General features: G+C 40.2%; 1 protein-coding gene across 1 annotated transcript in view; it reads left to right on the top strand.

Annotated features, from left to right (window-relative positions):
* LOC139730838 (synaptic vesicle glycoprotein 2C-like) overlaps positions 1 to 18,073 on the top strand; it is a 31,718-nt gene extending 13,645 nt beyond the window's left edge. Inside the window, exons 4-10 of the mRNA XM_071641710.1 lie at positions 473 to 635; positions 3,044 to 3,329; positions 4,985 to 5,068; positions 8,899 to 9,077; positions 11,698 to 11,906; positions 17,275 to 17,434; positions 17,880 to 18,073. Of these exons, the coding sequence (XP_071497811.1) occupies positions 473 to 635; positions 3,044 to 3,329; positions 4,985 to 5,068; positions 8,899 to 9,077; positions 11,698 to 11,906; positions 17,275 to 17,434; positions 17,880 to 18,063 (1,265 nt within the window). The 3' untranslated portion in view covers positions 18,064 to 18,073. The remainder of the gene's footprint in view (positions 1 to 472; positions 636 to 3,043; positions 3,330 to 4,984; positions 5,069 to 8,898; positions 9,078 to 11,697; positions 11,907 to 17,274; positions 17,435 to 17,879) is intronic.
* The last annotated feature ends 1,017 nt before the right edge of the window (positions 18,074 to 19,090 follow it).

The raw sequence follows: 19,090 nt of genomic DNA, 5'->3' as shown, positions 1-19,090 counted from the left end.
CGTTACCCATCGAATATCTTGTTATTACAGCGTTATTCCGCACATTTCCTAGGCATACGTTCACATTTGGGAGCAAAATTTGACAACTTTTACAGGCGTACGAGAACTATGTTTTGGCTTTAACCCTTTATGTGCCAAGGAGTCAAATGTGCACAAATCTCACATACAAACCTATGGACAGGAAAGTGATGTGGTATGCAGAGGGTTAAAGGGGCTGGAAAAAGGAAACTAGCAACCCACTGTATGTGAATCTGCCATCAGATACAAAAATACTATATTTATGACAGAACGTGTGGAGATGGTGAATCAAATTAATGCAGAGAAAAACTTATATCTGCATTGTTTGTTAAAGAGATAAACTGGTAAATATATGAAATGGTTAAAAATATGTAGATATAATATATGCTTGTATTGAACATTTTGGACTTGTATCCCAGGCATTTGACTTGATTTTATCTTCTCCTTTGTGCAGGAATGCTGGTGGGAGGGTTTGTCTGGGGTTCGCTGGCCGACGTCCAGGGGAGGCGACAGACCCTGGTGGTTTCCCTGGGATGCAATGCCATCTTTGGCCTCCTCTCAAGTCTCTGCCAAAATTTCTGGCTCTTCCTGGCCATGCGGTTCATGAGTGGACTTGGGTGAGGATCATTAAGAAAATCAGCTTTATAGGAAACCAATATCCAGAGAGAAATGAGGATTGAGTGAAAGCAGGTAATATTAGTAGAACACATCAGTGAAAGTTTGAGGAAAATTGGACAATCGCAAAAGTTATGAATTTTTTGGTGTTGGAACCGCTGGATGAGGAGACTACTAGAGGTTATGACATATGTGTAGACAACAATATAAATGAAATATAAAGGGAATTCCACAAAAATTCATTTTTCATGAAAATTGCACATCCCATCAACTTGATACTGACGTATGTTAAGGGTAACAATTATTGCTCTTGCTTTCTTAAAGCGGTTTGTCAAGTGCTCTTTCATTATGCTAGAAAATTTTTGTGGAATTCCCTTTATATTTTCTTGGGTGGTTGGTTTTTAGCTTAGCCAATGGAAATGTGTAGTATACTCAATATGTGTGTGAGGAACAGCACTCTGTAGATTAAACATTAGCTCCTCAATCATTCCTTATGCCATAACTTACATTTTCTCTTGAATTGGTGTGTATATGTTGGCAACAATGTTTGAATGTGTGTTAATTTCTCTGCCTGGTTTCATCTCCAAAGATACACCCTCAATTTTTCTGAATCCTATGGCAAACATATTGTGGAATATACTAAGTTACGTCCTTCAGCGATTAGAAGTTAGTATTGCAAGAAAGCTAAAGGTAGTCAAGGATCGTCACTAAATTGTCATCAAGTTAACTTGTATAAAAAATTACTAAATGGATGATAATGATAGAAATGACAGTAACTACCACTCCTGTTATGATGATGAGAATGATTGCAAAAATAATGTGGATATGAATATACATTCGTGTCTCATCATGTCTTATCTTTGTTATTGTTGTTCTCTTCATTACCATTATCAGTTGCATTGTCCTCAACATCATCTTCATCATCATCATCATCATCAACATCATTGTCATTGACATCATCGTCTTCATCATCAAGAACTTACTTTTGTTATTTTGTATATGCATATAGTTCTTATTAAAGTTATTTTGATTATGGTTTATTGTCCCCGCCGAACGAGTTTGAGCAGGGGACTATGAAACAGGCTCCGTACGTGTGTGTGTCCGTGTGTCCGTCCGTCTGTCTGTGCTAACGAGAGTATGCTTGTGTGGCTAGGAGAACAATAGTGCACAATAGATGGCCTTTATTCCGTCAGGCTTGTGTGGCTAAAATTTTTGCTTGTGTGTCTATTTTAACAAAAGGGAGAACAAAGGGGTAGACACACAAGTATATCACCGTGAGGTCGTCCGTCCGTCCGTCCGTTCGTCTGTGCGTCCGTGTGTGATCAAAATGTTTAATTTGTTACTTCTCTGTCATTTATGAGCCAATTTTGATTCTGTTTGCTTTATATGATAGCACTACATGGGAGCTTTGAAACTTGTACACAGAATTTCAGTTGTGACCTTTGACCTTGACCTTTGACCTATATTGTACATTTTGCTTCAAAATGCTACTCCTTCGCCATTTCTAACCCGATTTCGATTCCGTTTGCTTTGTGTGACGGCACTAGGTGAGGGCTTCAAAACTTCTACACAGAATTTTAACCTTTCTCTTCTTTGACCTTTGACCTTGATTTTTTGACCTATATTGTACATTGGCTACAAAATGCTACTCCTTCGCCATTTCTAACCCGATTTTGATTCCGTTTGCTTTATGTGATGGCACTAGGTGAGGGCTTCAAAACTTCTACGCAGAATTTTGACCTTTGACTTCTTTGACCTTTGACCTTGATTTTTGACCTGTATTGTACATTTTGCTACAAAATGCTACTCCTTCGCCATTTCTAACCCAATTTCACTTCCGTCTGCTTTATGTGATGGCACTAGGTGAGGGCTTCAAAACTTCTACACAGAATTTTGACCTTTGACTTCTTTGACCTTTGACCTTGATTTTTTACCTATATTGTACATTTTGCTACTAAATGCTACTTCCGGCGGGGACATATATTACGCACCGCGTAATTTCTACTTTTCCTTGTTATTTAGTAAACTAGAGCAACCTTTCATCACATTATGGTGGCAACATCTGGCCCACAAAGACCATACCGGTATATAAAAGATATTGAATGTCATTATAACTATCACCATCAACTACATTAGTGTCATCATTATTATTTTCATCATCATTATCATTAGCATCAACATCATCATCACCATTAACATCACCATTTCTACCTCATCATTATCGTAATGTAATCATCCACATGATCGCTATACCCATACAAAAAATTGGAGCTTGCGGCAAGCATTCACTAGCTTGTAACAAGCTTGTGGTCATGTTAACAAACTTACAAGCACAAGTTTTAGATTGCAATACTGTTATGTAACATGATGTTTATATTGTTCACTTAACCTTGGTCTGTTACTTTCCCAGTGTCGGAGGTTCCATGCCCGTTATCTTCACCTACTTCAGCGAGTTTCAGATGGACAAGAACCGGGGCGCCATGGTGAGCGCTCTCTCCACCTTCTGGATGCTGGGCAACATCCTGACTGCTGCCCTCGCCTGGGCCGTCATACCCAGGGAGCACCTGGGCTACCATAACCCTCACGGCTTCAGCTATGAGAGCTGGCGGATCTTTGTGGCTCTCTGTTGCATCCCTGCTGCGACCTCAATGGTGACCTTCCTGTTTTTACCAAAGAGTCCAATGTACCTACTCGAGGTAATTGATTGGCTTTTATTTCTGTGAGCTTCATATAGGGACTCTACTTTCCTTCACTTTATTGCTTTCCTAACTAAAGATGTGCTTGTTGATGAAGTTTATTACTGTAAGTTGCAAAATCTATACCATTGTATTAGATTCAATTCGTTGTAAAAGAGGTTCAGGAATCAACAGAGGCTGCTTAAAAGTTACTTCTTGTGATTTAGGCAAGTTTTGCATAGATTAGAACAGTGAACCTAAACTGACATTACTCTGTATGCTGACCCAATCTTCACGGGGCTTCTTCCTCACTGGATATAAAGAATACAACTAGTTAAGTCCCAAATCATTCTAGTGTTATTAAACAATGAGATAATGTGACTTAGCCTTGAATGATTTATGCACCACATTCCAGGAGACACCTAGCAATCAACTTTTATGAATCTGTGATATTACTCTGAAGGAACCCTAACATACATACACCATGTGGGGTTTCTAGGAGGTGTTACCAAAACATTTTCCACTTTTGATCCTTAATAGTTCAAAAACTATGTATCACATAACACTGACATTGATATGAGCAATAGCTGCATAGTGTGCAATTTCATCGGAGGTAATTTAAAAATGAAAGTAGCGATCACTTTCATAGAATTCAAGATATATTTTTAAGTTAGGTTTCAGATTTTGCTCTATTTTCAGCCCTCTGTACAAAACTTTAATTTTGCACAGGGGTCAATTGGTGTGTATGGGAGTGGGTGGTTAACACTCAGACAGTGGTCCTGAACAATGGCCAGGGTTTGATGCCCTATTTCATATTCATGAGAAATTCCACTATCACGGCTAGTCTTTATCAATCCTGAAATGTAGTGTGTGTGAGCACATGAAAACAGGTGCTTACTTTTTTCATGTGCATGCATTTTACCCTTTGCCATGGATTAAGACTAGCAGTGCCCAGGGCAATCCATCATGAATTATTGATAAAAGCATTCATGTGCCTTGGAGCAAGAGACCAGAAACCTAGTCAGCAGAGCTCTGAAAAGGTGGTATTCGTGGTATTCATGTCTTTTGTTCAGGGTCATTGTAAGCACACACTCACATACATATCATTTGTTCCTATGTAAAGTTAAATTTTGTACAGCGGGTTAAAATTTGACCAAAATCTGGAATTTAACTTTAAAACTAATCAACGAATGGATTTGATGAAACAGATTCATGTTCTCGTATTTGAATCACCCCTAACTAAATTGTACACTATTCAGCTATTACTCATATCAATGGCAGTATCTGATGTATAGTTTTTGAAATATTAAGGATCAAAAGTGGGAAATGTTTTTTTTTGTAACACCCAGTATATTTGTGAATTTTGCCAGTTGGTCGTTATTCACAAATTTAAGAACATGTGAAAAATATTAGCTCTGATCCTGATGTGACTGTGATGTGCAAGTTTACATGCACAACTGTACTATTTTGAATACATTGTATATGAGTAATGTGTGTGATGATAATGTACTGGTACTACACCATATTAATTGCGAATCAATTACTCACTTGCAAACTTGTTGGAAATTTCCGATTCGTGAAAAATTAGACTCACTAAATATATGGTGTGTACAGTATTTGCTAAGATTCACACTTGATTTTCAAAGTTTACTTTATTTTACTGGTTTGCTTGACAGAAAGGGGAGAATCAGAAGGTGCTGGAGGTTTTGAGGAAGATTTACTGCTGGAATAACAGGGGAGTTTCACCGGAAGACTATCCAGTGAGTATGATTTCGAGATGAGATGCTCATGTGTAGAAAAGAGGACTCTTGTGATCATTGAGGGAAGCACCAGGGTTGCTAAGGTAGCGAAGAACTATCAAAGTCTCCCTGAACCCAAATATATATTTTCACAGAGAAATGCAGAAATATTAGTAGAACACATCGGTGAAGTCTGAGAAAAATCAGGCAATATGTTCAAAGATGATAGATTTTCAAAGTTTCAGTATTGCTTTTTGCTGAATAAGAAGACTACAACAGTTTGTGATGTTAAAGGTGGACAATGATTTAAAGAAAATTTAAAGAGAATTCCACATATATTCATTTTTTTTCTTTAATGAAAAGTACACATTCTGTCTACTTGTTACTGACATATGTTGAGAAGTGTTATTCCAAATGCCTTCTGAAAGAGGTAAGTCAAGTGCTCTTCCCTTATACTCTGAAAATAAAGATATGTTGAATTCCCTGTATATTTAGTTTTTATCATCTAATTGTGATATCATGAATTGCTATGGTCACTTTATTCAGCGATGGCAGTATCACAACTAAAGGAAGTTCATAACTTTTGAACGGATTGTCCGATTTCCTCCAAATTTCACTGATGTGTTCTACCAACATTTCTACATTCACTCAATCCACTTATGTATTTGTGTTTCATATTCCTTAAACTATTTTCTTCATGTCCGGGCAAGAGAATGTTTATATAACTTTATCTGATTTTGGGGTCTTTTTTGCCTACTTAGATGCATGTAAGGCACAATGATTTTCCTAATTACGGGTTGGAATCTCCTTGATTTTGAAGTGTAAATGTGGGCAGCTGTGCTAGGAAAGAGTCATTGACTTTGCATTATTACCTCTGCCAAGGAAGGAGGTTAGGTTTTCATCGACGATGGTTTGTTTGGGTGCGTTCGAGCGCTCTCCTAAAGCGAACTGTACCGTACCGTACCCGCGCCAGAGGAGCGTTCGAACGCTCCTAAAGTGTTCCGTACCGTACTGTACCGAGCCAAAAGTGGACCACTTCCCGATGTGCTCCAAAAGCGTACCAAAGCATACCAAAAGTTCGTTGTAAAGCATGCGCGTATCAAGTGCATACGTCACAATGCAAAAATATCATTCTCTTTGTTCGGGACAGCTGTAAGTAGTTCAAGCGAGAGGTGAATGACATTTTTGCTGTAAACAAGCGTGACCTTTTCTAAAAATAACTCGTGAGGTACGCTTTCTCCACAGAGCGCTCGAACGCACCAAAATTGGCATGGTACGGTACGGTACGCTTTAGTTCAGTTCGCTTTGGTTCGCTTTAGAGCGCTCGAACGCACCCTTTGTCTGTTAGTTAGTGAGTTAGTTTGTTTGTTTGTTTTTCTGTGTGCAAAATGACTCAAAAAATTGAGGACAGATTTGGATGAAACTCACAGGAAAAGTTGATAATGACACAATGAACAGATGATTAAATTTTGGTAATGATCCTTGAATTTTATGGATTTTTGAAGGATTTTTTATGTTTTTGCAGATAGGGTCCATGAACTTGGGAGTTCAAGCTAGCATATTTGAGGTTTGCACATGCACTCTAAAGCATGTGCTCTGCTAAGGCGAGGCGCCGTGCAGCTGGAAGCAGATGACACAAACAAAAGTCTTCTATATTGGGAAATTAGTCAATATTTAGCATGTGTGTATGGGTGGAAATTAGCTGCTTGGTGAGGTCTGTGCTCTCAGAGTGCTTTTCTGGTGATTTCTTTGTTTTTTGTTATTTTGTCTTTGTTGGTTTGTTTGGGTTTTTTTTTTTTTGTCCTTGGCCAATTTCAGTAAACTTCAACCTTTTTGTAGACTTTTATTGTAGACTTTGCAGTTATCTTTTGACAAACTTTACTATCTCCAAAGACATTTACTTGTTCTAAATTTGCCTTAGTTATATTGTCACGGGGTCTCTCTCCGGAACATAGTCGTATGTGGCGTAGTTATTAGGAGATTGTGAGTGTGATGTACTGGGTCGGAGAAGTGTGAGAAGACATGTATTGTTCCTTTGAGATTCCGTGATAGATGAGGTTGGTAGCGGGCCTCACGGACTGTAGAGTGGATGTTGAAGCATGACAGACTGCACTAAGACTCGAGATTCCGGTTCACAATGACTTTATTAAGGCGACATGACACTCGCCTGCTCCACATGACGTTCAATACATGTACACGGTATAACATTGCCATTCTTGTGATCTGCCGAAGTCTGACACTTATCCCAGAGTAATCTTATCCCAATCTCAATGTAATCTGCCTAACGAAGAGAAACCCTGCTCTATTTATAGTGGACATGACAGTGACCGTCAGTGTGGCTAGCTGTCAATCACGTTTACAAAGCAGACAGTCAAATTAAGCACACCAGACCCAGCGTAAACAAGAAACAAAGAACAAGAAGGGAGAGGAGGAGAGAGAGAGAGAGACTAGACGGGGAACAAAGAACAACATAGGAGAGGGGAAGAGAGAGAGGCTGGACGAGAACAAAGGACAACATAAGCGAGAGTACTGTAAAAGTGGATATTTTCGCGTGACTAATTTTTTGCGCTTTGCCGGGTAAGAAGAGTTTCGCGTGCTTTTAATTCCGCGGAATCATGACATCACGCACAGGAGCATATGGCAAGCAAAAATATTCACGTGCTTTTATTTTCGCGCTAGTTTCTGGTTGCGCGAAATGCGCGAAAATTTCAACACCGCGAAAATTTCCACTTTTACAGTAATGCATTCCAAATTTGGGTCTCAGCAATGAAATCAGTCATTTGTACAGTTGCTCTCAATGCGACCATCTCCAGTATGCTCCTGTAGACAACAGAACGAGGGGGGAGGGGGGAGGGGGGGGGGGGGGGCGGGGGCAGATTAGGAGGACAGATGATACAGATGACAGCATTCTAACTATGGAAAATTCCATCGGGGCAGTTCCGGTCACTATCATTTTGTGATATGACTCTTTATTGCATGACTGCTGCCATTTTGGTTGTGTACTGCTTTACCAATAGTCTTTGTGAATTGTATGTGAGAAGATGGTATACAAGAAAATTGTTTGCAGATAATAGTATGCAAGAAGAGGAGGGTTTGCTTGAAAGGACACTTACCCTGCCCCCAAATCCTCGCCCATTGTTGATGGAGCAAACAGTTTATTGGATTTGTCCTGGACACGTACTAGTATTCCCCGCCCCTACATCAATAGGGTCGTATTCAGGATAAAAAAATGTCCACCAAATTGTCTAGTTTGTGGCCATTGTTTACTTGTCTGACACTCATTCTGATGGGGAGAACAAATGAGAAAGAGTATTTCCAACTTCAAAATGCATAATTATATTTTAGATAGTTCCATTATCTCAGTGGGCAGAGGTAAGCAGATATGGAGCAAAACATTTCACATCACCAGTGTTAACGTGGGGAATAGGGTCTCTCCATTTTATTGGAGGATGTGATATACTTCTGATAGACTGTGCTGAGATACCACGTGAAAATCAGTTTATATTGTTCACACTTTATCAAATCTCCCAACCATTCTGAATTTTGAGGAAAGAATCTGAAGTTTGACCATCCCCAGGTCTTGTTTCAGTAGGAGTTTCATCTTTTCCTTGATAATCTTACTACACACTACTATGGGAACTCCTCTTTAATCTCATAATCCTGCTTTTGAGCCAAATCGTCCCTATTTTTCAGTCAGAAAGGTTGTAATGTCTGCTTTGTAGTCAGCATAATATTGTATTCATACACCTTGTGTTTATTTTCTATATTCATTTATGTTCCGCAAAAAAAAAAAAAATGAATAATTTCACCGTGAAAAGTGCATTTCCTCTGATGTCTTTCTTACATCTCAGGTCCAACATGTGGTTCCAAACAATGCAGAGAGAAAGGGGCTCATCAGAGATGACATCGAGAGAGGCGGAGTCTTGGCAAAGGTGAAGTCCATCGCCCAGGCAACCATAAAGCTCTTCAAGAGTCCACTGACCAGAGTAACGCTTGCCCTGCTTGCCATTTACCTCTGTCTCTCCTATGGGTAGGTGTAAAGAATGGTGCAAGTGCCAGCCTGACTTTTGGTCAGTCAATCAGATCCTTGAAATTTTATTTATTTATGTATTTGTTTATATATATATTTTGTAGAAATTGTCATTTGATCTTCATCATCAAATTGGCACTTCTATATTCTCCTGCATATGTAATATTTGAAGAAAGGTTAGCTAGAACTTCATCAAATCTGCCCAAGATACAATTTGAGAAAAAGATGTGGAGCTTCAGTTTTCGGAATTGCATTGCCAATTTGAGTATCAGCTAATTGTTCAGCAGTTTAGAGGCTTTTCAATACTCTGCAACTGACACAATGAAGGGCTCAAATGAGAATTTTGTAGCACTGAAAATATTGTGATATTTACCATCGAAAATATTGCACTGAACAACAAAAATGAGATCTTTGAGCTGTCAATGATGTCAGAGGCAATGTGAATATGGTATGACATTGCAATTTATTCAATGAAGTCAAAGTAGATATATTTCAGCAATTTATCATATATATCCCCTATATGTGTCTCTTGTTACAATGCACTGGACACTAGTCATTTCTATGCTTCTATAACCTGTTCCATACTGAATTCTGAAATGCCCATAGACTTAATACACAGGCCACCAGGTTCCCATAGGGAACAGGTTAATATACTGCATGAAATCTTCTTCTTTTTGTAACATGTATATAAGGCAAGATTTTGACACCCCCCCCCCAAAAAAAAAAAAAGAAAAGAAAAGAAAAGAAAAGAAAAGAAAAGAGAAGAAAGAGGATTGACATTGTAATTATGCAAGATCTTTGTAATAACTGCTCTTCGTATATACATGATCTTCACCAAGTTTCTTATTGGTTGAACTTTGGCTGTTTCAGGTAATCTGTTTTATGTTCAAGTTTGCAAAATCATCATTTTAGGAAAAAAGTTAATTTTCATGAAATGCTCTTTACATGCTTATGATAAATGAAACCTGTGTGGCAGCTTAACACTGACTTTTCTCTCTGGCGGCCCATTAACTCTTAACGTGCCATGGTCGCCGAACGGCGACCTTAGTCCTGACGTGCCATGGTCGCCGATCGGCGACCAAGAAGAGCGCAAAAAACATTGGTCATTTAAGTTCTTGTGGTACCAAAACGCGTTACAACAATAAACTGCCATTTACATGTACTGGTAACTGATTAGCATATCCATCGTTTCCACTAAAAATATGAGTATGCGTACATTGAAAAATTTTGAGTAAATGCGTGATTTTTCAGCTAGATCTATTTTTTCGCGTCGGGAAAATCCGCAGAGAGCGCACCCTCTGCGAGATGTGTGTAGATCAAATGTCTCATTGATAAATCACACGTGTGTATGCTACTGAATCTGCGTGTGTTGTCTATGTGTTTCCACTCGCATTGTTCTGCTTGGGCGCTCTCCTGCGGGAGCGGCTTTCATTTTGTCCCTAAAAGATGGTAAAGCTTTCGTTCGTCGGTCAAGTCTTTCATCCTTTTGTCTTGGACAGTGAACTTCACTAATCGTCCCCTCGCTAGCTTATACAAAAGAAGAACACGCTTTTGTTCTTGTCTATGTACATGTACAGTGGACGGAAAGTAGACCTGTAAACCAAGGAATTGCACGAGCACAAACTCCTCACGTACAAAGCTAAGGCCTGCCGATTTCAATAGAGTACGCCCGGCCGTAGTAGAGACAAAAGAAGGATTAGTGGGTGCTTCCTTCTCAAGTGGACAAAAGACACTCTTCCAGGACTCGACGCGGGATTTACTTGAGTTTCAAATACAGGATCTGGGACTAAATGACACAGATTTGGGAATGAATTACCGAGGCAGAAAATGAAATTGAAAAGACAAATTGAACTGCCAATATCTTTGGAATTATACAACGCTAGAAGACAAATTTGTTATCATTTGAAAGAGGAAATGTAGCTCTAAAACTTTCTCACAGAGTCAAGGGAGCATTCTATTGAAGAAAAATCATGCCTCACTCTTTCTTTCCATACTACACAAAAAAATGTAATAATTTTTTTAATGATATCGATTATTTCTTCAATATTTCAGGTTCAGATAAATATTACAGCTAACTGGCTACATGACACGAAAGAACAATTATTTCTTGATATTTGTTGTGAAGAACCCAATTCAAAACAGACAATAGTTTCAAAGATATGGCAGTTTTAAATTACATTGTCAATCCAGTTCGCAAACTTTCTGGCGTTGGGTAAAAACGTCTGGCACGTTAGGGGTTTTGGGTCTGGCACATTAAGAGTTAAGGCCATCCTTCAAATCTTCAAATCTGAAATTTTGGTAGCCCCTCAAAAACCAATGTAGTGGTCTGAGGTAAAAGGAAACATAACAGTCCACTTCAAATCTTAGTCACCCTATCAAGCTGCCAGTAGATAACCTTTTCGGAAGTTTGGTAGCCTGACATAATTTTTTAGTGGCCCAAGGCCACTGGGCCACTGCTTATATCGAGGCCTGGCTGCTCTTTTAAAGGAAGAACTGAACATACCTGTACAGCCTTCCAAACGTACAAAGTCTACACTACACATCGGCCAATGTCGTTTCTGCTTGTTATTAAAGTGATAAAAGGAATGATTTTGTTTTCCTCCTCACTGTCACATTCTAGATACTACGGTCTGTGGATGTGGTTTCCTGAGCTATTCACGAGGGTTGAGAATGGTGGATCGGCGTGCGGCGATGTCAATGTGACGATGTCGAACGACACCGACAACCCTCACATATACGAGGACGGCTTCTACACCGCGCTGTCAAACCTTCCAGGAAACCTTCTGGCCATCATATTCATCGACCGACTCGGCCGGAAGTTTATGCTAAGTAAGTTTGTGCCTGTGTGGCTTAGGTTGTTTACCTTGGTTGTTGTGTATGCAAAACATTCACTTTCAGATGTGAATGTTAAGAAGCATGTTCTAGCATATCTTGTACCATTTTTCATGAACCAAAATTATTGTGCATTCCCACATTACCATACAGGGGCGTCACCAGCTTTTTTTCAAGGGGGGTGCGTTTTGACACTAAATGTTTACGTGATTTTTTGGACAGACATTTGGAATATAGGAAGCTCTCAATCCCTAGACTTTTACTGTTTTTTGAGGGAAACCAAGCGGGGAAAGGGCACCGGCGTAGCTAGGATTTCATCTTGGGGGGGGGGGGGGGGGTAGTATGCGAGGGAGCGAGCAAGGGTGGGGGGAGGGTGTGGAAGTGCCGGAGGGGGTTGCACCTCCTATAAATGGACTATGAAATGACGGTGTGAAACGACAAATTCCTGGCAGCGGTATCAGGAGAATGGCATAACGACTACATGCGAGCGAGGGGAGCGAGCTTGAAAATTTTGACATTTTACAGTCCAAAAACTGCCGTTTGTAGCCATATTTCTTTGCTTTGTAAATCAAGGGAGGGGGCGCAACTGCTGGCAGTTACTGGCAGCAACATCAGGTGAATGGCATAATATTAAATGCGTGCGAGCAAAGAGAGCGAGCTTGGAAATTTTGACATTTTACAGTCCCAAAACTGCCGTTTGTAGCCATATTTATTTGCTTTGGAAATTAAGGGGGGCGCACCGGGCGCAACTGCTGGCAAGTACTGGCAGCAACATCAGGTGAATGGCATAGCAATTAAATGCGAGCGAGCGAAGAGAGCGAGCTTGAAAATTTTGACATTTTACTGTCCAAAAACTGCCATTTGGAGCCATATTTTTTCGCTTTGGAAATAAAGGAGGGGTGGGGGCGCAACGGGCGAAACTGCCGGTAATTACTGGCAGCAACGTCAGGAGAATTGCATAACAATTAAATGCGAGCGAGCTTGAAAATTTTGACATTTTACAGTCCCAAAACTGCCATTTGTAGCCAAATTTTTTTTTGCTTTGGAAATTAAGGGGGGGGGGGGCGCACCGGGCGCAACTGCCGGCAATTACTGGCAGCAACATCAGGTGAATGGCATAGCAATTAAATGCGAGCGAGCGAAGAGAGCGAGCTTGAAAATTTTGACATTTTACAGTCCCAAAACTGCCATTTTGAGCCATATTTTTTGCTTTGGAAATAAAGGAGGGGTGGGGGCGCAACGGGCGCAACTGCCAGTAATTACTGGCAGCAACATCAGGAGAATTGCATAACAATTAAATGCGAGCGAGCGAGCGAGCGAGCTTGAAAATTTTACGTTTTACAGTCCAAAAACTGCCGTTCTTAGCCATATTTTTTCGCTTTGGAAATTAAAGGGGGAGGGGCACCGGGCGGAACTGCTGGCAATTACTGGCAGCAACATCAGGTGAATGGCATAGCAATTAAATGCGAGCGAGCGAAGAGAGCGAGCTTGAAAATTTTGACATTTTACAGTCCAAAAACTGCCATTTGGAGCCATATTTTTTCGCTTTGGAAATAAAGGAGGGGTGGGGGGCGCAACGGGCGAAACTGCCAGTAATTACTGGCAGCAGCGTCAGGAGAATTGCATAACAATTAAATGCGAGCGAGAGAGCGAGCGAGCGAGCTTGAAAATTTTGACATTTTACAGTCCCAAAACTGTCATTTGTAGCCATATTTTTTCTTTGCTTTGGAAATTAAGGGGGGGGGGGGGCGCACCGGGCGCAACTGCCGGCAATTACTGGCATTTTACAGTCCCAAAACTGCCATTTTGAGCCATATTTTTTGCTTTGGAAATAAAGGAGGGGTGGGGGCGCAACGGGCGCAACTGCCAGTAATTACTGGCAGCAACATCAGGAGAATTGCATAACAATTAAATGCGAGCGAGCGAGCGAGCGAGCTTGAAAATTTTACATTTTACAGTCCAAAAACTGCCGTTCTTAGCCATATTTTTTCGCTTTGGAAATTAAAAGGGGAGGGGCACCGGGCGGAACTGCTGGCAATTACTGGCAGCAACATTAGGTGAATTGCATAACAATTAAATGCGAGCGAGCGAAGAGAGCGAGCTTGAAAATTTTACATTTTACAGTCCCAAAACTGCCGTTCTTAGCCATATTTTTTTCGCTTTGGAAATTAAGGGGGGGGGGGGGGGCGCACCGGGCGCAACTGCAGGCAATTACTGGCAGCAACATCAGAAGAATGGCATAAAGATTAAATGCGAGCAAACGGAGCGAGCGAGCTTGAAAATTTTGACATTTTACAGACCCCAAACTGCCGTTTGTAGCTATATTTTTTCGCTTTGGAAATTAAGGGGGGGGGGGCGCACCAACTGGCAGCAACTTCAGGAGAATGGCATTACGACTAAATGCGAGGGAGAGAGCCGAGCGAGCTTGAAAATTTTGACATTTTACTGTCCAAAAACTGCCGTTTGCAGCTATTTTTTTTTTTCGCTTTGGAAATTAAAGGGGGAGGGGGGGGGGGACGCCCGGTGCGCCCCTCCCCTGGATCCGCCACTGGTAGTCAAGGGTGTGGGTTTATGTTCATGACCGGGGGAGGTATGACCAGCGAGGTGGCGTCGAAGTGACCAAGCGGGGAAAGGATGTCCAAAATCTGCACTTTAGAGCATCCCCTAAACTAATTGTGCGTGTTTGTTTGTGTGTGTGTATTATATACATGGAAAAGTTAGGAATTAGCCCAGGTCAAGTCATTTTATTGGCAATGCAAGACATTTTTATATAGCCTAGACTAGTATGTAAAGCAACACTGCAAAATCAATGATCTAGCTTTGATATAACGAAGCGTAAGGTACAAAAGTGTACATTCTACGTCACATTGCGCAACATTGTAGCGACTCTTCGTTCGGATGTACTGAGTACACTACGCACATTCTGCTTATATGCAGAATGCCAACCAGGAATCACAATCTTTTGTCGGCCAGGGGGCCAGGCTTTTTGAACAATGTTTCACACTATATACCTATTTAGTTATGGTTAAAAGAAATCATAGAAAAATATCTTATTTCTGGATCACCCTTTCATTCAAAAGCAGTTTACTAACACTTGAACTACTATTTCGGTAATTTTTTTTTTTTTTAAACCAGCGGATTGGGAGGGGGGCGCACCCCCCCCCCCCCTCCGTAGTTACGCCACTACTTTTGGGTGAAATAATTGGACAGATATCTTGAATTCTAACAAAAATGCAAGAAAATCTTTTCATCGCGGGAAATTATGATTATGTGGGGTGGGGCAAATAGTGCGCTTGCCTTCCAATGTTTTTAAGGGGGCAACATTTTTGTTTTCTTTCAAAAGCAAGAAAATCTTCTAATTTCGGGAATTATTAATTATGGGGGGGGCATAACTAAAATATGCTTGCCCCTTCATTTTTTTTTTTTTTTAATGAGGCTATGACAAAGGCTCGCTCTTGGGCTGGCAATATGGATTGGTCAGAAGTAACGTACATAGACCCTACATTCACGTACTTGTAAGTAGCACACGTACATGTATGCAAACGTGTATAAGTGCTCCGTATGGTACGGATGTACAGTACGGTCGATAAATAGTAAACACTGTAGAATACTAATAGATATGTATAAAATCAGTGCTGCCAGAACCAGGGGTGCAATTTGTGTGTGTGTGTGTGTGTGTGTGTGTGTGTGTGTGTGTGTGTCCCTGGTGCAAAATATAAAAAAAAAAATAGAAAAGAATAATTATTTAGCGTCCGGCGTTGAGGTCGCTCGCAGACTGATTTTTTTTTTTTTTTTTTTTTTTTTTTTTTTTTTTTTTTTTTAAGGATCTGAAGGGGGTGCGTTCGCACCCAACGCACCCCCCCTGGTGACGCCCATGCCATACATGTGCTGATCTTTGTATATGCCAACACTGTCTTCTATAATGGTTCTGTTTATAATGTGTTTTCAAAAATTTGATTCTATATTAGCTCTTTCACATGATGTCTTCTCCAATTCCTTATTTTTCATGTTTTCTCCCTTCTAAAAGCTGCAGGTACCCACATTATTTTCGATTTAATGCTGTCTTTATGACAGTCTTGCCTTTGCTCCTCTCTCTCATTCATTTCTATCTGTCGTGTGTTAGTGTGTGCATGGACCTACTACACATGGACGTTCATCGCTTGTTAATTAATTCATGCACCTCTTTCTGTCAAAAGTGGCACAAAAGCATTTTAAACATGCTTTCTTGTTTTGATCTTATCACAATCGCCGACAGCCAGCCTGGATAAAAACAGTACGACGCTTTGAGAAATCTAACAATTACATGTGCAGAAGATAGTAATTCTCTTTTATCAAGAAAAATGCATGTGCAGTTGAAGTGTGCATTGGGAAATTATTGCGCAAGTAATTTCATTTGCGAAGCGCGTGTACTTTACTAGAGAAAGCAATTATTTTGGTACTTTGGTTGTGATTTGTAATCTAATTTTTCTCATTTTCGCACATTATTCCAGAGTAAACATGAACAGTAACCGTAGATGACATGTCCACAAGTGTCCACTTCAGTAATTTTCCATATTGTGACAGGAAAACTGTCATGTTTTTGGGTTTGCTGCTCCCTTTCATCAGTGTTTATTCAAAAGCAGTTAAGTCAGAAAAGGTACCTCAGCAAAATAAGACCGCAATGACGGAAGTGGTTCTTTTGTCAGTGACGATTCACAATTGCACAATCGTCATTGTCCAAGCACCTGAATGTACTCATTAAGATGCACATAATCAGGTGGCGGCGGTGATGACGGGATCAAATAAAGACCTTCATTACTAGTCCACGTGTGTAGAGGTCCGTGGTGTGTGCAGGCATGCTCGTCTAGGTTTACTTGCCTTTGTGGAATGTGCATGTGAACCTCTTTTCTGGGGACATACCCCAACAACTATTTGCTTTTTACTAGGTTCCCCAACACATTTACTTAATTTTCAACTATGAAATGGGCATACCCTTGCTGATTTAAGTGTATTCTTCATCTTCAATTATAATGTAAACTTAACCCCTTTAAGCAACATTTTCACATCTATGTTATATTATTGTGTATTACATTTATGTCTGATGTGTAAATGTATGTTAAAAATGTTATATTTTGTCTCAGTGTAGACATCGCTGTGGGGTCACGAGAGTATTGATGCAACGAAAAATGTTCATTTGAGGAAAACTTATTGAATGGAATGAAATGAAATGAAATGAAATGAAATGATAAAGAATATGGAGAGATGTGTCTCGTCAAACATTTGTGACAAAACATAGCCAATTTATCTTAAATAAATTGAAGTCTTCATTGAAGTAGAAGATATCGACGCTTGAAACAAATGAATCCATCTCTCCTTTGGCACGCAGCTACCAGTCTTATTCTGTCCGGCGTCAGCGTCTTCTTCATCTGGTTCCTCCACACGAGAATCCAGGTGCTCATCATGTCCATTGTGTTTGGCGCCATCTCTGTTGTAGCGTGGGACACCCTCAACGTGCTCGGAGTAGAGCTCTATCCGACAACATGCAGGTGAGTCATATGTGAAGCGTCTTTGTGTCAGTCACTCCTATTTGTCACTTTGGAGCTGTATAATGATATCAATTTTTTTTTTTATTTGATAGTATTACTATATATTTATTTCATTGTCATGATTATCCATGTATGAGAGTCCAAAAAGTGTGAATATCACAGGAATGGTTTGGTATTTTGGATTTTTTTGATTTTGATATTTTTTTGTGTGTGTGTGAATATTATCCCTGCAATAAAGGAAAATCTGTGTTACTGAATGTTCAGTGTGCATGAATTTTTGTCCAAGGGCCTTGTCATCCTCCAATAAATGTTACAGACAAAGCACAGAAGAATGTGTAAAGATGTGCCAAACAATCTATATCAAAACTAGAAAATAGTCTTAGTGCATTTTCATTTTGTTTCATTACTGTAATTTCGTTTTTATTTTGTGTTTCATTTTCTGCAGGAGCACTGCCATGGGTGTACAGGCAGGAATGAATCGAATAGGGGCCATCCTGGGCAATCTCATATTTGGCCTCTTTATCGATGCCCACTGCGCTGTGCCCATGATCGTCATCGCTGTCATGCTGGCAATCGGGGGCTTCACCACGTTGACCCTGCCCAACACCACCAAGATAGCCCTGAAATAGCCTCCAGAACCCTCACTTCATGTGTCTCTTTATGATTGTAGCTGGCAAAAATTCTGCCTATCGCATATACATGTAAACATTTCGTCGCCAGCTATTGGATCTGTATACTTTGCTGTGCACTACATGCAAGTGAATGAGTTGATCTTACGCACCCCTGCGCAACGGGCAGAGGTCAAGCGGAGTCACACTTTCATGCACTTCCATTGATGCGGAGTTACCGTGCGTCAGGCAAGAGCAGAGCATGTATGCCATAATTCCATCCATTTTTTTCTCCTTTTTATAATGACCAAACTATTGGCTCTACCAATAGCATTATCAGAGCCTATGACATGATATTTCTTTAACCAACATGTAACATTGCTGTGAAAATCTACAAAAATGTGATAGTTTGGAGAAAGAGATTGTGCTCCTTGTTTTTTGTGTGTAAAATCATGTGAGCTCGCCGCCTTTTGACTTTTTACTGTTATAAGTGATGGGGAGAACACTATGGCAGCAGCAGCAACAGTGGGCCAGGCAACAAACAAGCATCTTTCAGCTTTAAATGGTTGCCATGGTTACCGCAATCATTGTAACTATGTGATAATGTCGCACCTCTTTACCAAACAGGGCCTAGGTGTAAATTTTAGATGCACAAACTACAAACATTCCTTCTGACAAAGGGATCCCAACAAGGTCAAATTTGTAAATATTTCAGTGCTGGGCCAGGTTTTCTTTTTTCATCTTTTGAAGGAGAAATCTTTTTTTTTTTACTTGTACAAGGTATTCTTTCAAATTACTTTTTTTGTTTTTTTTTCACTGGTATTGCTTCATCATCGTCCACAGGACTCTTTTCTGATCCTAGGGGATATCTATTATGTATATACTTTTGCAGATTTTTAAACTGAAAAAGGAGATGCTGCATTTTTTAACCAGTATATGTAGGAGAAACTGAGAGTGATGCTTGTTATTGAAGCAGCTATGAAGCCTGGAGAAGTTAATCTCTCTGGAGGGGGTAACAGAGATTTTGTTTGTGTGAGGGCTGCTTTGT

The sequence above is a fragment of the Diadema antillarum genome, unplaced genomic scaffold, assembly GCF_040938485.1.
Source record: "Diadema antillarum isolate AM-2024a unplaced genomic scaffold, OU_Dant_1.0 seq00000338_RagTag, whole genome shotgun sequence".
In the NCBI taxonomy this organism is placed as follows: domain Eukaryota; kingdom Metazoa; phylum Echinodermata; class Echinoidea; order Diadematoida; family Diadematidae; genus Diadema; species Diadema antillarum.
The sequence above is the reverse complement of the archived record's forward strand: the minus strand, read 5'-3'. Positions and strand labels throughout refer to the sequence as shown.